The 26393-nt window shown below is 37.9% G+C and overlaps 1 protein-coding gene across 6 annotated transcripts in view; it reads right to left on the reverse strand.

Moving 5' to 3' along the window:
* Positions 1-26393, reverse strand: part of LOC108707080 (ARF GTPase-activating protein GIT2) — a 54220-nt gene that overhangs the window by 20774 nt on the left and 7053 nt on the right. For 2 of the 6 annotated variants that reach the window (XM_041580257.1, XM_041580259.1), the window contains exons 2-15: positions 22814-22915; positions 21777-21910; positions 20211-20323; positions 16915-17020; positions 16244-16330; positions 14931-15061; positions 14339-14433; positions 13733-13778; positions 9948-9999; positions 8392-8464; positions 7529-7626; positions 6687-6798; positions 5564-5706; positions 3886-4035 (exon numbers count right to left, since the gene is read on the reverse strand). In XM_041580257.1, the coding sequence (XP_041436191.1) occupies positions 3886-4035; positions 5564-5706; positions 6687-6798; positions 7529-7626; positions 8392-8464; positions 9948-9999; positions 13733-13778; positions 14339-14433; positions 14931-15061; positions 16244-16330; positions 16915-17020; positions 20211-20323; positions 21777-21910; positions 22814-22915 (1442 nt within the window). Of the gene's footprint in view, positions 1-3885; positions 4036-5563; positions 5707-6686; positions 6799-7528; positions 7627-8391; positions 8465-9947; positions 10000-13082; positions 13089-13732; positions 13779-14338; positions 14434-14930; positions 15062-16243; positions 16331-16914; positions 17021-20210; positions 20324-21776; positions 21911-22813; positions 22916-25183; positions 25315-26393 lie in introns of all 6 variants that reach the window. The other 4 variants (XM_041580256.1, XM_041580261.1, XM_041580258.1 and 1 more) reach the window with 4 other exon arrangements.

The raw sequence follows: 26393 nt of genomic DNA on the forward strand, positions 1-26393 counted from the left end.
CATAGACTCCATTTTATCCAAATGTTTCAAAACTATTTCCTTTTTCTCTGTAATAATAAAACAGTAGCTTATACATGATCCAAACCAAGATATAGTTGAACCTTACTGCAAGCAGAACCATCTTATTGGGTTTACTTAATATTTACATGATTTTCTAGTAGACTTCTAGTATACCATTTGGTATGGAGATCCAAATTACAGAAAGATCCGTTATCAGGAAAGCCCCAAGTCCCGAGCATTCTGGATAACAGGTTCCATACCCGTTATAAATTATGGATCACAGAGACACATAACAGCTCCAAACAAAACAGAAGATAATGCAAACACATACATCACAGATCAAGTGGTTATACTGTATATAAAATGTCGAACTTTTTGAGGTACAGTTGTGGCAATTTGTAGGTTTCACTCTTAATAACTGTTTGTAAAGGCCTTAAGAGAAACTTTTTCATGAGGCAGTAATAGGCTACAAACTATAAAAAAAAAAGTGTGCAACTGCACATTAAAGCAGGGGAAATGTGGAAAACAGTTTGTTTGTGAAGATTTTCATTCATCCAGGTCATGGTATATCTGTAGAAATAAGTCAAATCAACTGGACTTGCTGTGTTTTTTTTCCCTTGAAGACGTTTCACCAGTATTCCAGTTGGATGACTGGTGAGACATTTTCAAGGAATTTGATTTAACTTTTTTCTACAGATATGTGGAAAACAGTTTAGATTATTTTCACATGAACCCGCTCTTAGCTTTAATTCTTGCAACATTTCCATTAAAAGTATCAACAATAAGCACCAAAAGCTAGACCGCAGGGATTTTAGAGCATCATGCATAGCTGTTTTAAAAGGTCAATACACTGCACCACTTGTTGACAACTTAAAAGTTTTCTATCTTTCCTAATGGGCATCCCACAAGGACAAGAAATTGTAATGCGGATGTAAATGTAATGGGAAATACAGTGGTGCTTCAAAGTTTGTGAACCCCCTGTGACCTAAAACATCATCTGATTTCCAACCAAGTCCTAAAAGTAAATGAAGAAAACCTAGATAAAAAAAACAAAAATTATTATATTTGGACATGTATTTATTGAAAAAAAAAATCCAACATATCAACATAATGGTTTGTGGCAAAAGTAAGTAAGGATTATCACATAATATGAAGGTGAAATCAAAGTCTGGTGCTTTCAGTCAATGGGAAGACAATCAGGGGTAAGCGAAAGACACTGTTTTATTTAAACAACAGGGCTCCAGGAAAGCCTGATCACTCATACAACACATTTGTGGATGTGTATCACGTCTTAAACAAAGGAGATATCGGAGGACCTAAAAAACAGTTGTCAATGTCCATAAGGCTAAGGGCAGATTCGGGGCCCAAATCTGCCCGACAGCCCCTACCCTTAAATTGGAAAGGTCACAAGACTATCTCTAAAGAGATTGGGCTCGGTCAATTAACAGTCAGACATATTGTGTACAAATGGAGGAAATTAAACCAAAATAGAACTTTTTGGCATAAACGAGGAGTGTTACATTTGGAGATAAAACTGCATTCCAGTATAAGAAACATAAGAGAATAAAAAGAATGAAATAAGAAACATGGTGGTGGGAGTGTTCTGGTTTGAGCCTATTTTGCTGCATCTGGGGCTGGACAGCTTGCCATCAATGATGGAACAATGAATTCTGAACTATACCAGAGAATTCTAGAGGAAAATATCAAGACATCTGTCCATGATCTGGATTTCTATAGATAGCGGGTCATGCAGCAAAACATCCTAAACACACAAGTTCTTATACAAAAGAATGGTTAACGAATTATAAAATGTATGTTCTGGAATGGCCAAGTCAAAGTTCTGACCTTCATCCAAGTGAAATGAGAAAGGACCTAAAGTGAGCGGTTCACGTGAGGAAACCCACCAACATCCAAGAGCTGAAGCTGTTCAGTATGGAGGAATGGGCTAAAATGTATTATTTCAATAAATATATGACCAAATATAATAATTTTTGTTTCATTTGTTTAACTAGGTTTTCTTCATGTACTTTTAGGACTTGTTTGAAAAGCAGATGATGTTTTAGGTCACGTTCATATAAAAATATAGAAATTTTTAAAGGGTTCACAACGTTTCTAGCTCGACTGTATATAGAATGTAATTTAATCTCTTTATTGGCAGCAGTGTGGTTGAGGCTGGCACCAAGTTTTGCTAGACAATGCATTTTTCCAATAACGGGTAATAGTATGCGTAAAACGTAGAATATGATACAGCAAAACAATAGGAGGAGCACTCATGCCTGATCAGTATGTAATTCTTCCCACATCACTATCTTATAAATAATTCTTCCATCATTTCATGGATTAGTTGTGAATCCTGTCCTGATCAACAGCACAGAAAACTTAAAATCTGACACTATTAAAAGGTTATCCTTTTTACAATAATTTACAAAAACACCCAGATAACATTTCTCACACGAGTTGCATATGACATGAATTACTCAGATGCATTAAATAGGGCATAATTTTTACATGCTTACCGTTTTCTGCATTCCTCGAAGCTCATCACTCAGGTTATTGTTAACCTTCATTAATTGCTGTATTTTTGATTCTGAAGCTACTAAGGCATTTTTAAGTTCCAAATATTCTTGCACAGTGATAGATCCATCAGATAAATCAGCTTCCAAACTCTGTTGCATAAAGAATGGTGGTTACTCAGACAGCATGAAAGGATTCAAAAGGCAAATCTTTGAAATAATAAAATGCTCACAAAACTAATGAAACTTGCATATCGTATGCTCTTAGCTGGACAGTGTATTTTGGCCATATGGAATTTGGAATGCTTGGGACCTGGGTTTTCTGCTAACAGTGTAATTTCTCCAACCGCACACCTGTAAGTTCACCAATCCTGCAACTGGTGGTGCGTTTCTTCCGTTGACCCGGGCGGGTCCCTTAGCAACGTATTTGTATAGAAAACGGATCCGCACGCACACTGGTTAATGCAGTCGGGGTGTATCCCCTTTTATTTAAATGTTTGGTGGCTAAATGAAAGGGGATACTCCCTGACTGCATTAACCAGTGTGTGTGCAGATCCGTTTTCTATACAAATACTAAGTACATTCAGGCACAGATCAAAGCTTGTAAGCACCTTTGTATCCAGCTAGTGTAGCCAGTGTCTTTTGCTTTTGTTGTAGAGATTTTTTGCTACTCTTGAAAAGGGGATGGCTCCTACAACAAGAAAATGATCCTTAACAGTATGGCCTACACATCATCGAATATCTGTATGTAGATCTTAAACATGAAAAATGCACCAAAAATACCTCAGAATTGGAGGTGATCTGCAAGGAAAAGTGACCAACATCATTAATAAAGACATATATATATGACCTTTATGTTCACACCCTATTTGCTTAATTGACATAAGCACAAGGGTTCAATAGGAAGAAAGCAACGCTAGCGAATGTTCGCTCAGAATTGCCTGCACTGATGAATTTTCGCTGGTGAACTTTGCCTGGGTTAGTCTGCCGAGACGTAACTTCACATTTTGATAAATAATACCAGATTCAGTCAAAATAGCTATTGAAAGAAAATGGTGCAACAGATACGTCTAGGTCTGCCATACCTACACCAAACCCGCCTGAGAAGATTGTGCAAATGCCAGCTCAAAACAGCCTGACAGTGGGATTCAGACCGCACATCACTAGTTTTACAATCTGAAATATGGTCCCTTTTCTTTAGATGAAGATGAAAAAAGAATGCACACCTCTTTGCTTCAGTTTCTTTGTAAGCATGGTAATGAAAAAGTTATCATGAAAGCATCTTTTCATGTTATGCTGTGCAAAGACACATACACATCCCTCAATTGGGGGAACAATTCAAGCAAATATTCTCTTATTTGGTAAGTTTGACCGTTTTCTGCATTCCTCGAAGCTCATCACTCAGGTTATTGTTAACCTTCATTAATTGCTGTATTTTTGATTCTGAAGCTACTAAGGCATTTTTAAGTTCCAAATATTCTTGCACAGTGATAGATCCATCAGATAAATCAGCTTCCAAACTCTGGTGCATAAAGAATGGTGGTTACTCAGACAGCATGAAAGGATTCAAAAGGCAAATCTTTGAAATAATAAAATGCTCACAAAACTAATGAAACTTGCATATCGTATGCTCTTAGCTGGACAGTGTATTTTGGCCATATGGAATTTGGAATGCTTGGGACCTGGGTTTTCTGCTAACAGTGTAATTTCTCCAACCGCACACCTGTAGTTCACCAATCCTGCAACTGGTGGTGCGTTTCTTCCGTTGACCCGGGCGGGTCCCTTAGCAACGTATTTGTATAGAAAACGGATCCGCACGCACACTGGTTAATGCAGTCGGGGTGTATCCCCTTTTATTTAAATGTTTGGTGGCTAAATGAAAGGGGATACTCCCTGACTGCATTAACCAGTGTGTGTGTGCAGATCCGTTTTCTATACAAATACTAAGTACATTCAGGCACAGATCAAAGCTTGTAAGCACCTTTGTATCCAGCTAGTGTAGCCAGTGTCTTTTGCTTTTGTTGTAGAGATTTTTTGCTACTCTTGAAAAGGGGATGGCTCCTACAACAAGAAAATGATCCTTAACAGTATGGCCTACACATCATCGAATATCTGTATGTAGATCTTAAACATGAAAAATGCACCAAAAATACCTCAGAATTGGAGGTGATCTGCAAGGAAAAGTGACCAACATCATTAATAAAGACATATATATATGACCTGTATGTTCACACCCTATTTGCTTAATTGACATAAGCACAAGGGTTCGATAGGAAGAAAGCAACGCTAGCGAATGTTCGCTCAGAATTGCCTGCACTGATGAATTTTCGCTGGTGAACTTTGCCTGGGTTAGTCTGCCGAGACGTAACTTCACATTTTGATAAATAATACCAGATTCAGTCAAAATAGCTATTGAAAGAAAATGGTGCAACAGATACGTCTAGGTCTGCCATACCTACACCAAACCCGCCTGAGAAGATTGTGCAAATGCCAGCTCAAAACAGCCTGACAGTGGGATTCAGACCGCACATCACTAGTTTTACAATCTGAAATATGGTCCCTTTTCTTTAGATGAAGATGAAAAAAGAATGCACACCTCTTTGCTTCAGTTTCTTTGTAAGCATGGTAATGAAAAAGTTATCATGAAAGCATCTTTTCATGTTATGCTGTGCAAAGACACATACACATCCCTCAATTGGGGGAACAATTCAAGCAAATATTCTCTTATTTGGTAAGTTTGACAAACAGACTGACCTAACTGTGTATTACTAGCTGTTTCAAAGGGCCCACCTTTTTTTAGAGGGAACTTTATGCCTCCCCTCTGGTACCTGTGTAATATAAACGCACTATTTTTCATTGAAGGATAAATACCTTAGCATAACCAATAGCTTCCAAGCAAATGGATGTATGGACACTGACCTCTACAAAACAGAAAGGCTCTTTGGTTTAAAAAAAAAAAAAAAAAAAGGCTACACAAGATTCTATTAAAAAGAAGTAGAAAGGGAAATATGTGGTTCACAAGCGATGATTGCCAAAAAGTTCATATTTACCTTTTCCCTATTTATTTTATTTGGAATGGTATCCAAATCAGTGTCTTCGTCAGATGCAACACTGTCGTAGTCTGGCTGGTCATTATCTTGGCTCTCATCGCTATGTTGGTTGCGAATACTTTTTAATACTAACTCAACATTTTCTAGAACAGAAGCAAATATCGGAGTTAAACGGAGATGCAAGAAAACCCATCAACCATGAATGGAACACTTTGCAAATAATCAATGGATAGAGCTTGAGCTAAGATTTTGCCAAGATCAATTTTTTTTGTAATTAAACAAGAGGACAAAACTACTCTCACTTTTAACTTTCTGCCTTACTTCTGGGTTTTTCTGAGCCCCTGTTGGCAAAACCGAAGTCAGTAAAACAAATTACAAAATCACAGAAAAGCCCTGTGTATGATAAGCTTATCCTTATCTGCAAAGCCAAACAAAGGCTGTAACTGTAGCAGCCTGAGGCAACTTCGGGCGACTATAGAAAACGCATCGCCGCGTGTACATTAGCGCAGGCGACTTTGCGCTGTAGCCTATGGGGAAAAACGCTGAGGCAGTTCAGGGAGATAGTCGCGCAAAAGACGAGGCAATTAGTCGCAAGGTGACAAAATCTCCCTGAAGCTCCTTGTGTGGCCTTACCCTTAGGGTAAGGCCACACTGGGTGTTTTGGGGAGATTTGGTCGTCTGGCGACTAATCACCTCGTCTTTGCGGCGACAAATCTCCCCAAAACGCCCAATGTGGCCTTACCCTTATATACCAAGTAGAGAAAATTTGGTCCACTTGCTGCTTTGCTGTTAGTTTTCTTACAGATTTCCATGGTATTCATAGAATTGTTGCTCCGAAGCATGTGATAGACAAAACACAAAAATAAAATATGCTTTATATGAAAGGCTCACTTACAATGACTTCATTCCTGCCTGGAAAGGACTTGGATAGATTATGCTGTAACAGTTCAACAACTAAAAGATCTATTGATCTTCGCTGAGGCACAGCAAACAAAGTCAGCGAACTTTTAAAACATGTTTATAAAATATAGAGCTCTAATGTGACAAAAAATAATCAGACATCTAAATATTAAAATGCATAATGTTGGCAGGGGGAAGGGGAATCAGGTTTAAATTGCTGTACCTTTGGAGCCAATCACTGATCCTCCCTGTTGTCTTCGCTTGGCATCACTTAAAATATCTATCACCAAAGTAGCAAATTCATGAGCATTAAAACGGGCTAGTTTCTGTCTTCCCTGGAGAAATAGAAATATGATTAAATAACAAATTACTAAATAAAATTAAAATTATTTTTCAGGTACGTTGAACCAACACTGATATCTGTTATTAACATTTTAGATCAATATAGGAAATATACAGTGCCAACACTTTTCACATTTCAATGAAATCCTTTTTGTTTTGGTATTTTTATTTTAAAAATATATATTTTATAATCAAATGTAATTATGCAAGCAGTACATCAGACATCATCAACTAATAAATTTTGTCTTTGCTTTTTCTTCTTCCCGAGTACTTAATATAATATGCTATCATTATGCAAAACACTTTTTTTGTATAGTAGTTCCCAGACATTTAAAAATGGAGATAAACTGGGATAATTAGCATAAAGAGGGATAAAAGATCTCAAGTTCACCAGGATATCATGACAAACTCAGTGCAGCACAAGCTTTTCATGCTACATATTGGCCATCAGCATTAAATGGTAATGTGGTGCCAGGATTTCTTGTCAAGACACCCCAACATTAGCAGAGCTTAGCAAATGCTCCCCTAATAAACAATCCAGGTGGCTGCAGATTGTGTCAGCTCTTATACTGTATATAACTTGAGGAGTGATGTTACAGTATTGTATAATACAGTTATGTATTATAATTCGTACAGCTATACAATTTAAATAATATACTCAATTCAATAAAACCGTTTTTGTAGTATTAAATTTAAAATTCGTTAATAGCCATTTTAACTTGCCTGGTTTCGTGTGGAGGAATACTCTGGATTCACTGGAAGGAAAGGTACAACTGTGGTTTCTGTTACAAGGGTACTGTGATTCTGAGTGGCCAGCCACACTACAAAAGTAAAAAAAAAAAAAAAATACAATTGAGGCTAATTCATGAAAACACCTGGTAATATCACAGAATTTAAAAAAAAAAAACATCACTGCTAAGAAGCAAATATTTCTAAAAAGATTTATTATTTGCAAGATTCTGATGGGCTAAGGAATGTATTTTACAGCATGACATTTTCAGCATTTTGAACACTTAAGGAATGAAAACATTTATTCCAGTTCAATGACATTTTCTAAATCACTGCAAATAATATATTAAGAGAGTACAAGAATGAAGACAGTAAATGGATTGTGTGAGAATAAATTTGTTAACCATAAGAATACTTAATTACTGACTTCTAATAGAAATCTTCTCTGTATGTACCCATTTGTGTGAATGAAAATATGCATTATATAAAACTTCCTCATGAGGGTAAAATTATACTGGCATGAAAGCACACTTTAAAATATTAATGTAAATTAAATGACCCATAGGTCATGTTGATCGTTTTAAGGTTTTAGGTCTGTTTTTGTAAGTAATTGTTACTTATCCTGACCTGTTCCTAAACCTGAAAGGTATGCCAACATGACTGCCCCTTCTCAACAGTTTCTAATGCTAACGTACTACTATAGCACAAATATGGCAGCCTGCTCACAGAGGAACATGGGGGATCAGATAGGTAAAGTAAAAGCATCAGGCAAATACTTTATGGCAAAATTATGCGTTTGCAAAAATGGGTTTCATTTTCTGTGTCAGTAACTCATAAATAAGGTTAAAACAAATTACCTGCATCAGTTTCCCGCCTGTCAACCTCATCATAAACATCCATAGCAAGTTCTTCAAATAAGTGATTACTTAACTGGCAATAAAACAATACATATTGTATAATAAAACCACTGTGCAACATCACCATTTCACAAGACATGATTAGTGCAATACAACACATTATGGACTGGTTAACATATGCTTAAGTCCAAAAAGACAATGCATTACACAGCTTCACAACATTATCATGGTAGTTGGCCAACAGTCATTTAGCAGAGTATATTAAAAAAAAAAAAAAAAATTAACCCAGCCTCACTTGTAGGGCCTATTTACACATTTGTTAAAGCAATGCTGATAGATCAGTATATGATTTCTAAATAATGTCAATGTGCCATCACCAGGTCCCCATATCCTGGTTATGGCTCTTACTTTTGTTAAAATGTATGTATTCTTGAACAGCCCAAAAATATAAAACTGATTCCTTGTAAAACACCTAAGTCTGTTTGTTGCTAGTTCATGCCTTTGAGAGAGTAACCCAGCTTCTTTAAGTGTTTCAATAATAGTCTGATCAACATTTTCAGGCTGCTTTAGATACAGCAATTTTGATAAAACTAAATACCAGACCCAGGATATCAAGTCCTGACGATGGGACTAAAGCTGGCCATAGATGTACAGATTTTCAACAGATCCAATCCACATCGTGAGACCAAGATCTTCTGAGAACCATCGTACGAACGTTCGAACTGTCCATCAACTAAAACGACCAATTTACCAGGAAAACAAAGGGGAGCTGCCTGCTTGGCCCTGCAAACATCCATAGATTGTACTAGGACCGACAAAGATTTTTTAACCTGGCCGATCAATTTCCTGGCAGATATCGGACGAAAAATCGTAAGATGTACGATCGTTTGAATCCCACTAACCGCACGATAATTTGACGAATCGGTCGGGCTGCGCTGAAATCGGTCGTTTCGCAAAGAAGAATCGTCGCGTCTATGGGGACCATTACATTAGTTAGAAATTTGACGCGGATATTCCAGTATTGCTTTAAAGGGCCGATTCACCTTTAACTCAACGTTTAGTATGTTATAAAATGCCCAATTCTGATTATTTATTTGTTATAGTTTTTTTTTTTACTTTTGACTCAAGACTTTAAATGGGGTTCACTGACCCCATTTGAAATACAAATTCTCTGAAAAGCTACAAGTATTTTTCTTGCTACTTTTTATTACTGATCTTTCTATTCATTCCTCTTCTATTCATATTCAAGTCTCTTATTAAAATCAGTGCATTGTTGTTGGGTTTGAGAATCTAAATAACAAAAACTACAAATAAAAACCAATTGCAAATTGTCTCACAATATCACTGTCTACATCATAATTAAAGTTAATAAAGGTGAAAACCCCCTTTAAGCCTCAAATTGACGACTTGTTTCCCATAGTTGGCAGTAGCTGGTCTTTCATAGCCCTTATGTCAATCTGTGATCTTTTCACATAGATATTAATAATGTTACTGTGGACAGTCATTTATCAGTGAATAGGTGTCATGACTCATATGCATGGGTATTAAATACTCACAGACTGAAGCTTCTTCTTAGCTGCTTTGGCTAGTTCTGATACGTCGAGACTGCTGCAGAGGAGAAAAAGATTTAGAAATACCACAACACAACGGATTATGCAGATAAAATAAATATTTATTTATGTATTACATCACCAAAACCTAATGCAAAGGAAAAACTTCTCAATGTATGTCCTCTCTTTTACGCCAAGGGCATTTTTAAAAATGTTACTACTGGCACAAATAGCCCATAAAATTAAGACTACAATTTTTCATGTCAGGTGGTTTTATCCTCACACAATGCAATTTTCAGAAGCTTATGCTTCCCAGAATCCCAATCTACAATGAACTTCCAGGTGTATAATTCTACAGGTATTTAGTATTGGGCCGTAATTGCTTAAGATGCATTACAGCATAACAAATACGACACCTCGCGGGAATATCACTGTCATACTGTCACACAGTGTATCTGCTATGCTGTGATTATATTCTATTCTATGGGTATACAACATTACTGGAGTGTTGGCGGTTCAACCAGAAAATAAAAAGCATGGAGTTCATTGGTCGATGTCTGCTTGTAAGAGCCCTGTAGGTTTACTGAAGCACGTTTTGGTACTTTTTGAGCATATTTACGCTGGTGTTAATGCTTTTTAAAATGCCCGTGCCCTTGGCTTTATGGTGTCAATATAAATAGTAATTTATATTGCATCCGAAGTACAGCCGCGACCACTGCTTTCACCTTGATTAAGATGTGGGAGGCTGTGGTAAGACCGAAGGTAAGTGCCTGGAACTGGTAGTGTTGGTTTTTGTCCTTCTTCGGCACTATAAAGAGATTGGAGTAAAATCCCCAGAACCTTTCTCCTCGTGGGACTGGAGTGATAACATAATTGTGGAGCATATGTTGTACCAGCAAGATGAATGTGTCATGTTTGGATGGTTCGCAAGGGACGCGGGACATGAAGTGGGGAAGAATGTTTTCGAACTCCAGATGGTAACCGGAGGAGATGATTTCTCATAACCAGCGGTCTGATATGAGCTGAAACTATGCCTCCAATGAATGATGCAGCCGTACTCCTACAGGTGGTGGTGCGACTGGTGTTGTATGGTAGTAATGCAAAAGACTTGTCTGCTAACTTGGTTTGGGACCGTCGGTTGTGCTAGTTGGATTTGAAACGATTCTTGTAACGGGGTTTGGAGCCTGCATTTTGTGGCAAGAAATCCCTGTTTGAGATGGCAGTCTTAGATGACCGGGAGAATAAAAAAAAGCAGGCAAACGTGCAATTCCATGGCTGAGGGAGCATGGTGGTCTTCCCTCCTGTGGCCTGACTGATGATATTGTCTAGTTCAAGTCTGAAGTGCAGCTTGTCCTTGAATGGTATAGTATGTGGTCAAAATAGTCAGCACAACCTTGTTAAATCTTCTTACTTTCTTTATATGGGTGCAGGTTCTCCAGTGGCCACTTTCCACCAGCAAATACAGCCAAAGTACGATATGAACAGCACCACAATTCTTGTAAAAGTTAAAATGCCTTTGAACTTTGAAAAAGGGCCAAATGAGGCCTGAAATGTTGCGGTAATGCCCGTCACTTGAGCAATAAAGGCATTTTAACTTTTACAAGAATTGTGGTGCTGTTCATATCGTACTTTGGCTTGAATGGTATGGTAGTCAGAGACTAGAAGAGAGGTTTGTGTATCAGAGTTTAAGCCATAAGGTGCGTTGAGCTATAACTGAGAGGACCAACGTGCAACTAATTACTTGTATGGCGACAAGGGATGCCTCACAGATGTAATCACTGACCTCCTTGATCTGTGTAGCCTTTTCTAGAAATTCTTGCCTGGGCATACCAGAATGTGGCTTGATAAAGACCGATGACGGTCTGAAACGTTGTTGATTATCTGGGTCATAGCCCATGTCTTAATAAAGGCGTTTTAAGAAAAGACATCTGCGATTGGCGCAGTCTATGATCTGAAATTCTGGAAATTATTTGGAGGTGGAAACTGTGGTACTTGCACCAGACAAAAAAAACAATAAAGAGGTATGAGTGCTGACTAAATCCTTGCTGGGCATATCAGAATGAATGTCTTTACTTTTTTTTTTTTTTTAACCAATATTTTATTAGCTTTTCCAAATTATAAATACATGATATAATATCCACATTGTTATACACATTGCTTAATAGACAAATAAAAAAGTGTAATACATATATGAATGTCATCCACGAGGGCTGTTGACCACTACTGAATGGCCCTACTAACCCAAGCGGTGGCCACGACTGGCAGTATGGCCTCACATGATACCATAAAGATGGATCTAAGGAACCCTCTAGTTTCTGGTCCATTGAATCCTTAAAGTATGACGCATCTGGCACGAGTAGTGCGGTGTGCTTAGATAGGCGAGACACAGGAGCATCGGATGGAGGAGATGTCCATTTTCAAGAATATCCTGTGAGAAGGGATACAAGTGCTTGGAATTTATTTTCCAGGTGATCCCATTCGGATAATGTTGTGTAACTACTGATGGGAAGGGAAAATAGCCTAGGACTTATTTTGTCTCTTAGGATAGGACTACACGGACCCGATCCTAATAGAGGGACAGGGTATGGCTTTGTGGCTTGCTCCAAAAGATGCAGATCCCACATAGGGGGAAGCCACAAATGAGGGAACTCCTTGAGAAGTTCTCTGGATCGGCGCCTAGTGCCAGTGGAGCTGGCCGAAGAAACTGTCAGACTACATGACAGGAGGTCTGGTCTCCCTGAGAAAACTGAAAAAATGGAGCCTCAGGCAGGTAGGCGAGGGGTAAAGCATCAATGGAAGGAACTCTTCTTTTCACAGTGTCCTGCCATCTAGTGGTGGACGCTATACCCCATGGTTCCAGAGCCCCACACAAGTAGCAGAGAAATATATTGTTCACTTAGCATCCATGAAACAAAAACAATAAAGCAGAAAGCCAGTCTTTAACAGAACTATGCTACAATCATTCAGAACCAGGAATGAGCTCAGATAGCGGAAAGGGGTAAACAAGTAACATTGTAGTAGTCATTCAAGCATCAGTCAACAAAATTGCCATTTAAACAAAGTTTGTGTGACTACAATTCAAGTCCCATGTTTAATAATCATGCATACATGGGAAAAATTAATTAGAAAGGGTTTACTTACAGCCGTCTTATTTCCATTTGCACAGCAAAAGAATAAAGGACAAATTCATATTATGGATGATGCATTTCACATGCAAAAAGATAACCATATTTCCATGACAGTACAAAGATGCTATTTAGATGGCAGCTATCTATATCCAATGTCACTTTAAAACAAGAGCCCTGCAACAGCTCAAAGTCTTTGCTTTTAGGGGCAAGTTAAAATGCTTTGTGTTTTTTCCCGCACTTTGATCCTCTTAGATAAGTTTTCCTATATTAGATCTGAAGGCACACCAAAAAAAAAAAAAAATTCTGAGCAAAATAGATGGTTTGGAGTCTGTATATAAGAGCAAAGCACAACATGTAAAGTTTTCATGTCAACCCATGCCATGCAGCTTCTCACACCAAGGAAGCCCACATCTAATACTCTGGATTTAAGAGAAAGATTGTTTTTTCTTTCTCTCCACCCAACCACTAACCTTTTATTTTCAGGCCTGCACGATGGAAAAAAAAAATCACAAAAATTACCTGGTTTGAGTAAAAACTATGTGTGATTATTATTTTGTGTATCCTCAGTAATACACACACAGAGACACACACACACACACACACACACACACACGAACCGTCTTCATACTAAAACAGTTATAAGCACATTGATAGCAATCTTACCTGTCAGCCATCTGGGGTACAATGAAGTGCTGCCCATTCTTATGATCTGAAAGAAAGAAATAAGACTGTTTTAAAAAAATGTAGGACCACCATCAGACAACTGCCATTTACTATATCACTGGAAATCACTACACAGGAGAACTAAACCCTTGCCCCCTGCCCCCACCCACCCACTGCACTGTCCTCACAGCAGGTATACTTTGAAGAAATCCCCTTGTCTGTTGATCTGTCGTAAATCTGTGCAGAGGAGTAGATGTATAAATCTGTCTGTTTCTGATCCTCTCCTGTAGAGTGGTGACACAGATCTTGGAGGGGCACATGCAGTTCAATCTATATCCTGAATCAGCTCCAACTGCGCATGCGCCTGCAAGATCGGCAAGATGATTAGAAGACTGACAGAGGATGACTCCTTTGAACTCCACTGCACAACTCTGCAGAAATAAAGGGGTTTTTCTGGAAAGTATACCTGCTGCAGGGAAGGAGCTGGGGGGGAGGCAATTGAGGCAGCAGAGGAGGGGGGGTGAAGGTGGCATGGGTTTAGTTCACCTGTAAGTTACATTGTCAGACATACACAGTGGATCCATGTTCCTGGGAAGTTCCACTCACCTGGTTTCCTCCCACATAAATAAAATGCTAATCGGTCCGTAAGCTCATGCTGTATTTCTACAAGCCGATCAGCTAACTCATGGTGTCCACTTTGCCTAAAAAAATAAATAAATACTAAGTAGTCAAGACTGAGAAGTGCCCAGGAGTCCAATATGCTGCCACAGATTTTATTTCTCCGCTCCACTTAAAAATATGCAGGCTATACATGGTACCTAGAACAGATGTTTCTGAATATTACTTTATACCAATACAAATATTACATGTGCCGTGCACTTACTGCAAGTACAGGAAGCTGAATGGGCTAGCAAGCCTCTTATGGGGATGATTCTTGATAAAGGTCCCCAAGGGGGCAGGACTGTTAGGGGCATATGACAAATGTTCACTAAAAAGGGAGTCCAGGTCATCTCACGAATGTATGTATGTATGTACTGACATTACATTTTTTTTTTTACTGTTTGTGTATATGTAGTTAACCATGCCTATATATGACCTTAACAGCATAAACAGTATAGGTCTGAGGTAAATGTCTGTGAATAGATTAATGGAATAGAGAAAGACTATTGTGAAACTTGCATTTGTAATTACTACCAACCTTGCATAGTCAATAGGAGTTTTGCCAGAAGAATCTGGTGTGCCAGGATCTGCGCCATATACTGCTAGTAGCTCAGCCTGAAGGATCTGTCCCGCTTTGGCTGCAACATGAAGAGGTGTGCTACCTTTTTCCTGTGAAAAAAATTCAATGACCACCACCATTTACTTCAAGGATACCAGTCAAAAAACAAACGAGTGAGTAGAACCAAAACAATATGTTCCATCTGGTTGACGGACCATGGATTTACATATTGCAGAATATAGGCACTGACACTCCAATAGATTCCACATTTCCCATGGGAAAAATATATTCCTGGTCAGCACTGAAAGGGTTACATAGGGATATGCACTGTTACGGAATAAACACAGCAAGCAACAGCCCAAGGATATGACAGGAATACCTAAAATGTGAAGATGGTGTCTATTTTACAGAGACTCATAACTAAACAGGTGAATTAGCAGGTTTGCTTACACTTTCCTCAACGGGAACATAAACTGCATGTATCTTGTGCATAAAGTTTTGCTGGTTTCTAAAAAGCAAACTCAGCTTCAAGGGAAAAAAAATGCAGTCACTGGGTAAATGATAATGCGATCCCCACAGCTGTGTACTGGACCTTTACCCGAAACTTTGTTCTATCAACAGAGTTCTATGGAGTGAAAGGGGATTCCATTTATGGGCCGATAAGAGAGTATTAATATATATCTGTAAATTAAAAGGAAACCTAAGGTCACAGAGCAGTCCCAAAACCATATAAATGCAAAAGTTTAGAGGTGAACTGCTATAACAATGGCGAAAAAAGGAAAAGATTATAGTTTAGAAATGACAGTCAAATATCAATATTGGTTTGGGTTTTTTTGTTTTTATTAAAAGAGAGAGGAGATTACGAGTAAGGTTACATGTTTTACCGATCATCAAGATAGTCTAAAAGAGTAAGAAATTGAAAGAGTCCTCCAGATGTATTTGAATATAAGTCAACAGTGTGAAGGTGCTAAGCACTTGGATCCAGACATGGAAAGCTCTTCAGATGACAATGAGCATGTAGTCACACAATACAAGTACAGGGACACTGGCCTCGACAGAGTGTTAATGGTGTGATATTCAAAAGGCATAAACCTACACGTTAAGAGGTTATAAACCACTTAAATTAATTATTTGCTAGTAGGTACAGTTATAAATATCTGTTCTAGCTAAAATTCTATATCCGTCTATCTTTCAAAACTGGCAGTCATAACATATAGCATTTCACTGCAGTATGTTCAGTTTACTTAAACATGTTTTCTTTTAGAGAACAAATTACTGACAATGATACTTACCGGATTAAAAAAATTTGCTTGTGCCCCCAAGGACAGTAATCGAAGACAGGTCTCCAGGTTCCCAGTTCTCACACTTGAGTGAAGTTGCTGCATGTAACAAAGCACAGGACAATGAGGAGGTCAAGCAGTATAGTAGACAGTTAATAACCTACACTGTGAAGTACAGAAAACAAAATAAATAAAATACTTTTTTTAGTCTTCTTAACAAGCAAGTATGGGTCAATTACCCTGAATGCTTAGGACCTGGGTTTTTCCTGATAAGGGGACTTTGTAAAATGGAGCACCCTGCCTTAAAATACTTAAATGTGAATTTGGCTGAATAATAAATACTGCATAGGAGATTTGGTCAAAGAGCAAAATGGAACCTTTCGCGTGTCCCCAGGTCGGAAGGTTAGTTGGCCTATTGTAGGTTGGGTAGCGGGTACAATAAAACATTTGCAAGTAAATACATCTTAAAAAACAAATCTACAAGATAAAACAAACATTCTAAACAAAACATCTTCTCTACATTGTTACACTCTGCTGAGCATTGAGAAATAATGCAAAGCTTTTACAGATAACACGTTTTGCCTTCACAGATTAATGACCGAGAGTACAGTTCTGACATTTCTTGCAAAGATTAAGCTATAACCGAGTTTCCACATCTTTGAACAATTACGAAACATGTTTACCTTACTGAGGTCTTTGGCTGTAACACTATCGTCATCGCGGCAGGGTAAGCGGTGAACAAATGCCAGCATTTGATACTTCGCTCTAATAAATTCTGCTTTGTTAGGACTGAAATGAAACAGGAAAAAAAAAATCTAAAATTTGTTAGAAAATACACACACTGTATTATTTCAATGTAACAATAGGAAGAAAAAAGAAAAAAACTGGACATATAATCAGTCCTATAAGACCTGACCACTGACCTACAACCCGACCAGCACCCGCCACACCCCCTATCCAGACCAGCTACGGAACCCCCACATGCAACAGTTTACTCGCCAACCCATGGACCACACATGACAGGAAGAGACGTTGCCATGGACCAGAAGTGACTTAACTTTGCATGTGGATCAACCAAGTAAAGGAAAAAACTGCTACACCAGTGACTGTTCACCTGGTTGGTGCAAGAACTTTCTATCCAAAAACTGACCGCTTTGTAGGTATTCTGCAGTTACCTGACCAGTTGCAGGTTACTATCATCTGCAACAGGAAGTTTCACCCAGATGACTAAATTACTAATAGTTTTTGCATCCCTGTGAATCTGAGTAAAGGAGCTGTGGATGGCTAATATAATTACACATACTAACCGTGATACCACTGTACACATCCAGTAGTATTGTGTTAGAGGAAGTCAATTACTTTTAAAGAGGAGGTAAACACAAAAATAACCAAAATGTCATTCTGCTCGGAGTTCAGGGCAGTGGGAAAGCAGGTTGTTCTATGTGTGTTTCTCACCAAGGCTTTCTAACCCTGGTGAGCATCATTCCCGCATGCTGCTTTCCTGCTGTCCAGAATTTGTGCAGCACTGATTTTTCAAAGCAGTAGTGTAAAGATCTGTGCAGGCATGGAAAAAAAATACAGGACTAATCTATTGACAATGTTTTTTTTATGGAGAACCTGAAAATGGGCTTTTATTTTATGAATTTACATCACCCTTAATGTACTTGGATGTCAGTGTAATCTACTTCTCACTGCATATTATATTACTGAGATGCCAGTGCCCACTACCTCTCACAATCTATAATGTGTCTAGAGTACCAGTCCTCACTGCCTCACACTAAATCGCTCCACTTATAGTGTTACAATTGAGGTGCCTATAGCAACTGCCTCTCACTGTATATATTGTGGATAGGGTTTCAATAACCAATGCTCTCACTGATATAAATGTGCTTAATGTGCCAAACCTCACTGCCTCTAACTGTATATAATTTTTAATGTTTTCAGATTGTTCACCAGAAATAAAGACTTTTACCAGTCACTTTCTATTTGTGACCATTTTTCTAATATTGAACATTCAAAAGCAGCTCTGGCAAGGGGTGGGGGTCGCTGACTCTTTAGGGTAAGGTCACACTGGGCTATTCGGGGAGATTTAGTCGCCCAGTGACTAATCGCCTCTTCTTTGGGGCGACTAATCTCCCCGAACTGCTTCACCCTGTCTTCCACTTGCTAGAATGAGAAATCTCCTGCGGTATGGCACTCGCGGCACTTCGTTTTCCAAAGTCGCCTCACAAGGAAACTTCGGAAAATGAAGGTCACACTGGGCGATTCGGGGAGATTTAGTCGCCCAGTGATTTATCGCCTCTTCTTTGGGGCGACTAATCTCTCCAAACTGCTTCCCCTGTCTTCCGCCTGCTAAAATACGAAATCGCCTGTGGCATGGCACTCGCGACGATTCATTTTCTGAAGTCGCCCGAAGTTTCCTCGTGAGGCAACTTTGGGTGACTTTGGAAAACGAAGTGCCGCGAGTGCCATACCACAGGCGATTTCTCATTCTAGCAAGCGGAAGACAGGGGGAAGCAGTTCGGGAAGATTAGTCGCCACAAAGAAGAGGCGATTAGTCGCTGAGCGACAATCTCCTCGAATCACCCAGTGTGACTTTACCCTTAACTGTCCTAAATTAATACATTTAGTTGATGCTTTTCTTATCTTTGTCCCTGCTGAGCAGAATTCCTAAATTCATTAAAGGCAGCTGTTAGAATTGATACAATAGTTGCTAATATTCCACAAATACTGCTGAGAAAGGTATCAGCTAATTGTATCAACTAAATGTAGCAAATTGTAACAGTTCAGATTTCTCCTGATTCGCTGAGCTGCCAGACTGAAATTCTAGAGACAGGAACATATAACTTTAAGCTTAAATTTTAGGAAACGATAATAAATAAAAAAAGACGGAAAGCAAATGAAAAATGTCTGTTTATGGTAAACTATCTGAAAACAACTGAAGTGAAAAAAGTGTTTGGCAGGTGAACAACCCCTTTAAAAAAAAGAGCCTAATGTGGTACACTAATAGAGGAGATGAGTTAAAGGAACAGTAACACCAAAAAAATTTAAGTGTTTTAAAGGATTTATATTATAATGTTATGCTGTCCTGCACTGGTACAAGTTATGTGTTTGCTTCAGAAATACAACTATGGCTTATATAAACAAGCTACTGTGTAGCCATACAAGCACAGGATACACAGCAGATAACAGATAAGTTATGAAGCATCCCATTATATACTACAAAGCTTATCTGTTATCTGCTGTGTATCCTGTGCCTTTTCTCCTTTTTAGCTTTGACTGGCTACCACAAAGGCTACACAGCAGCTTGTGTATATAAACTATAGTAGAGTTTCTGAAGCAAACACACCAGCTATATCCGTGCAGCTCAATCAGTACATTATATATTCATTACTTTAATACACTTTAATTTTTTTACACATTACATGTCAGTGCAACTGACACCCTATGTCTCAACCCCTTGTATACAAGGACCTCTTTATTTTTAATCGGTTATTGGTTGTTTTTAGATGTAAATCTGTATGTTCAATGTATACACCCATTTATTGTACAGCACTGCAGAATATATTGGTGTTTTCTAAATATGTGTTGCATAATAATAATAATAATAATAACAACAACAACAACAATGTGATTGTGGAATGCATTCTCTACTACTCTTCCAACTTCACTAGAAGTGAATGGATCAGAGTTCTACAGTATCCAGGCAGTGAGATGAGACAGGTAAGAACAATCAGTGCAAATGTGTAAAAAACAAGATCTTAGCTTAAACCAGCTCTGTGTGTAGAAGGAGGAACTAAAGTTGCTGTGACTTGTGGTAGCCACAAGCTAAAAGGGTAGCACTGTCTTTTAAATTCCCTGCATTTTGTTACTCAGAGGCCATAGTTAAGGTTAAAGTGAAGGTGAATGATTCTATAATATGTTCTAAGCTTAGACACTGACATATTGATTCTTACTTTGTGGTAAGGAGGTTACTTACTGTACTTTATCTTGGGGATTGGCTTTACGTTTTCCACTCATTATGGATGCAGGGTCCAGCAAAGAATGTTCCCATATGGCGTCAGCCCCATTGCTATATAATGTTTGTACCATCTGAAAAACAAATTATTTCTCTCTACAAAAATATAAAATAAATGTAAAAACAGTATAAAAAAAAAAAGTTACACCTAGGGGCAGATTTATCAATGGAGTTCACCATTTGATAAGTATGCTTTTTGATAAATATGCTTTTAAAAATCCCGTAGGAGTGAGTAGAAAGTGAGTGTGTTTTATTGTGGTGAGTTCTAATCTCACACAATCTCAAAAATAAATAAATAAATAAAGATATGCTTTAAATACAGGCAACCGGACAGAGGATTAGATAGATTAGACAGAGAGTTAACAAAAGCAAGATTAAGCGTTTCAGTGCATCTTAAACAGATTCAGCAACTATTTGGAACTCTAATGGAATAGTTAAACACTATTCTTTAACCAGTTAATATTTGGTTGAACTGTCTTAAGGTTCAAGCACACGGGCAGATTCGGGGAGATTTAGTCGCCTGGCGACTAATCGCCTCTTCTGTGGGGTGACAAGCTCTCTGACCTGCGTTTCCCCTGCTATAATGACAAAACACCAGCGCCTATGCACTTGCGGCGCTTCGATTTTTGTCATTATAGCAGGCGGCAGGCAGTTCGAATCTGCCCATGTGCTTAAACCCTTAGGGCAGAGACACACTGTCAGATTCGGGTAGAATAGATGCCAGTCGACAAAGGTTTTTTCCCAATGTCACGCGGCCCAGTCCGACTCTGCCAGTGAGTCTTATTTGGCCCAGAATGTAGGTGGACAAATTGGGCAAGGATCCACATGTTTGGATGAGTGTTTATGGACAGTATTAGACACCTTCCTATGAATGTTTTCTCTAATTGCTTCTCAACTATGTGTGCAAAAATTTGGGGAAAACACTGTGGATGTACTATTGATATCAGTCACCTCTTTGCGGCTGGAATGCTGTAAGCACTATTAATACCCAACATTCTTATGTGACTAGCCTTTTCACCAAAACCATTCAACCTTTTGTAACTTTCTGAGAGTACTAATATTACAAGTTATAGGCTTTGTGTAAGAGCTATTGATAAATGCTTTCCTTTTTATTTTATTAGGTTCTTAGAAGACTACTACTGTTAGCCAAACATTCCTGAATGTGGCATCTCTCTGTAATCTGGCTCCTACAACTGTCTTTATATATAAATATCCTTGATATATGGTTTCTTCCATGACAATATATATGCATTGCTTTTTTTTTTATATATATTGCTACCCCTACATTTTTCTGCCACTGATTTTCTAAGGTGCAGTTTGTAACTTATATAACCCACTTTTTTTTCACTTGACAATCTTCTGTTATCGTCTTCCTATTTGCGCCATGAATATATTGTTTCAAAAAGTTTAACATCAAAGGTCAATAATAAGTGTAAAATCCTAAGATTAAAAAAAATTAAGGCATTCAACCGAAAACCCACAACTAAGATTAAGATTATTGTTAAACACCAAGGAATAGCATTTTACCTGTAACAAAGTAGGAGGCCATGAAGTGTGCTTGAGATGCCTCACTTGTGAAATGTGACGACCAAGGCTTCTGTGTACACTGCAGCATTCATCACATATCAAGACACCCCTATTAACAGAAGCCCAGCGAGGGTCTGGGGAGAGGAAAATGTTTTATGTTAATAAATGGCTATATTAACACATGACAAAAGGTATTGCAGATGGAAAAATTGTAATTCAAAGTAATAAACATAATAACGAAGTACTATATAAATTCCTGTCAAAAAAAAAAATCATCATAAGGCAGGTTTATACATATAGAAGTACGAAAATGCCTCTCCATTCTCCATTTGAATTTTCATTAAAAAGATTTTAATTAGTGATGAGCAAATTTTTTCGCCAGGCACGGATTTGCAGTGATCTGCTTATTTTTTTTTTGCAAAACTGCGGGTAAAATTGCATCTAGACAAAACATACATTGACTTTAATGCATTTGGAGAGAGAAAAAAAAAGTTTTGCACGTAAAAAATATTTTGTCATCTATTGACTTTTTAGCAGTTTCGCTAGGTTTTGGCCAAGCGAAACGGGACAGATTCGCTCATCACTATTTATAATCCTACACCTTCAAGAGAGATTATAACAAAATAGAAAGAGAACTGTTAATTTACAAATCCTGATAATAGAATAAAAAAATGTTGATTGTGTGGATTACTTTGAATTATTTTTTCTTTCCTCATGGAAACTCAAAAAAAGATTTTCTTGTACAAATTATTTGCCTTTTTCAGCTAGATGCAGGAATAGTAAAAGCATAGATGTGTTTGCTATTGTTTATTGGCCAGGTACAAATATACTATATAAACTATATAGATGAGTCAGAGTAGCCTTCAAACTAAAAATCCTTGACACCCATCTTGTTATGTAATCAATGCTGATGGAGCTACAGCCGACTGTACTCCTTACCAAAATTGAGAAGTAATGTAAAAATAGTAGTAGGCATACACCAAAACCCTACAATAATAACGAAACTCAACATCAGCAGAATTTGCTTATGTACACACATCTGAAATGTCTTTTCAGCTTTGGTTTCAGATTCGGTGAGTCAGTCGGTCTAATCCAAATTATGTTGAAGAAAGGCTTGGTTTCAGACAATCCAGGCTTTGCTGCATGGCAAAATAATAATAATATTGTGAGGTTTCATTCCTGGAACTCTGTCCCTCTTGTAAAAGGATATCATTGTTATTCCCTTACATCCCTGATAAAAGGAAGAGCCTAATAATATGTACTGAACAATGAAACAGGTTGGAAAAACCTAGCCAAGCAGGGGTTCAGGAGCTTAGTGATAAAGAGAATAAAAACAGAACTCTCATATATTACAGCGTTTTGCCATTTATTTTAAGGTGCAGGCTGACTTATTGAATTTTTTTTTTGGCGGGGGGGGAGATAAAGAGGGGGGGGGGGGTACTCCCTGCAAAGGGCTGAATTCACTGAGCAAGTAAGTCTGTGGCTAGAAATAAAACAAAAAAGTGAAGGGATATTATAGGTGAGTCCTGTACTGTACATTTTATTCTTTATGGATGTTACATGGTAATTCCTAGCCAAGACATCCAGGGAACCAAAAGCATCACAGATAAGTGATTAAAGGAGATGTGCTATATACATAAAGCTGTCAATAATCCACTTCCAACCTGTAAATATTTACCTCAAGGGGCTGCAGGCCAGAAGAGTCCCCCGATTTCAGTAATATTTTAATCTAGAGATAATAATAAAGGCTGTTCCATAAATGTATAAAAGCAGTATTTAATTCTGCAGGCATGTGACAAGGTTTTTGGTTATTTTATGGTCTATTAGTCTCTCAAATGGTTTCAATAAATCATTGGAAAACTATCATATTTCATACTGCTAGCCACTATTGGCATACCAAGGACAACATGCTTACAGTCTTTGTAACCTTAGTCCTTACTGAAATGTGCAGCTATAAAAAACTCCATATCATTACCACTTAAAGAGGGGGTTGGGTAAAGCTGAAATATACTCACAATGCCTAGATAATCACTTAAAGGGCACATATAGGGGCACATTTACTATCGGTCGAATATCGAGGGTTAATTAACCTTCGATATTCGAAGTCGAAGGATTTTACTTCGCCGAATATCGAGGGTCGAAGGATTTACCACAATTCGTTAGTTCGAACGATAGTAGGAAAAATCTTTGATTGAACCTTTAAGGATTTTAATCCATCAATCGAACGATTTTCCTTCGATCCCAAATTGCCTAGAAAGCCTATGGGGACCTTCCCCATAGGCTAACATTGGTGCTCGGTAGGTTTTAGGTGGCGAAGTAGGTGTTCGAAGTTTTTTTTAAAGAGACAGGACTTCGACTATCGAATGGTCGAATAATCGAACGATTTTTAGTTTGAATCGTTCGATTTAAAGTCGTAGTCAAAGGTCGAAGTAGCCAATTCGATGGTCGAAGTAGCCAAAAAAAACCTTCAAAATTCAAAGTATTTTTTATTCTAATTCTTCGCTCAAACTTAGTAAATGTGCCCTATATATTCCATTGTTTATACTTAAATACAGTAAATACCTAAAAAATTTATACTGGCAGGCACGGAATTGAAATAAGGAAGAGAAGGCAACTGGCTGGGGTGCAAAAGTTTTTGGAAGGGGGGGGGACAGTTCCTTTGTCTGCTGCTCTTTGTCCGTCACTAAGAGCAATGATACACAGTGCCTATTAACTGTACCTACTAGTGATGAGCAGAATTTTTTGCCAAGTATCCCAGCGAACGCCCATAAACTAACTGAATTTAAATGAAATCATAGGAACATGTCAGTATCCCCCATAATAGTGTAAAACTGCTAAAAGCACAAAAAGAAAAATGAAAAATGAATAACACTTCAGTAATATTGATTGCTTTTATTAGTAGACTGACACTAAAATCTATATAGAAATCATCTTTACATGAAAATATGAAATACCAACCGACACTTATGCGGTTACCGCATCCTGATTCAGCTTGAGATAAGCAATGCTTTGTATTGTGGGAACAATTGAGTATTCTAGCAGTCACAATTTCCTTGTTCCAAGGGCCGAAGACACGCAGAGCTACTAGTTTCAGCTACTTGTCATGGCTACAAAATAGACAATAGTGATAATTGTCTTTACCAAGACACTATGAAGCTCCCCTAAACTCCCATAAATTCAAAATTCGACCAATCGAAATCTAACAGACCTGAAAACTCGGTTCAAATTTGATTAAAAAAAAAAATCGACCAATTGAATAGTTGCTTGGAACTGGCCTTTCTATTAAATACTAAAAGTTAAAGGAAACCACCCTTTTAAGGAAGTGGCTCCTTAATGTCATGCAACTTTCAAACACTGAACACCTTAATGTGACTATTTTCCATCAACAAATTAAGCCATTTTCTTACATTTAAATTAGGTTTTGATCCAATACAGTTTTCAGCTGGATCTATTGCAAAGGATTCAGTCTTAGTCCATGTCCAAAAATTATGGATTTGGTGCCTCCCTTCTTGCAGTACTAGGAAGCAGGAGTCAGTGTCTGTGAAAACATTTAAAGTATACAGTACAAAGGGACAATGAGTAAAGGGAGGAAAACATATTGTTTCTTTGTAGATCCCTGTTTGGAACTCCCCTTGAGTATGCACAGTAATTATGTGCAGGATATTAGTGAGCTACAGTGATGGGCGAATTTGCCCCGTTTCGCCAAGAATTTTGCGAATTTCCAGCGAAACGGGCAAAAAATTTGCAATTTTGATGCTGGCGTCAAAACAACTATTAGCCATGAATTTGCGCCTGGCGAATAAATTCGCTACACAGATATAGGAAAATAGCTTAATCTGAGGAATTCTGATAGAATCCCTAACACTTTCATGCCCTTTAATATTCATACTACAAAGATTGACTGGGACTCCTAAGAGTTGTGTATGTATTACACTTCTTGTGTTTTCCCGTTTGTACATAAGGCACCACAAAGAGAGATTATTTTTGGGTCCTACCCATGTATTATGTGACTTCTTCCTTTTCTCTGGGACGCATAATTCCTTATTATTGCTTTTTTTTTTTTTAAGATCAGGGTGGTTTTATAGCTTTTTACAGTATAAACATTTTTTTCTTAAACTCTAACAAGAACATAAATATCAATGAAATGATTTCAAGTCAAGTAATGTCTTTACAAAGTTAAACCCCTAATCCACTTAAATAGCACCAAAAAAGGAGAGAAGCCTACTTTCCTTCTGAAATACAAGACAAAACATCAGTTAAATATATAAAATTACTTCTCTAATTCTCTAATCCTCTTCCTGTATTGACCAACGATTTACTGCATTTGCCATGTCTGAAAGTCATATGAATGCTCCTATATTACAAATACACTTTTGCTTAAGTGATAATTAGCACTTTTAAATGTGTTATTTTTGGGCAAAAATTGGAGAATGGAGGAAAAATTCACTTTGCTGAGCTTAATCTATTATGGTTTTAGTACTGCAGTTTAATGTTTACATCATTATTACACCGACATCAGACTTTAACCCTTTAAGTGCCACAGAAGGTAGAATCTACTTTCTGTAGAAAAGTAACTTGAAATGCCACAGAACGTAGATTCTACGTTCTGCAGCACTT

This window comes from Xenopus laevis, chromosome 1S (genome assembly GCF_017654675.1).
Source record: "Xenopus laevis strain J_2021 chromosome 1S, Xenopus_laevis_v10.1, whole genome shotgun sequence".
Taxonomy (NCBI): Eukaryota; Metazoa; Chordata; class Amphibia; order Anura; family Pipidae; genus Xenopus; species Xenopus laevis.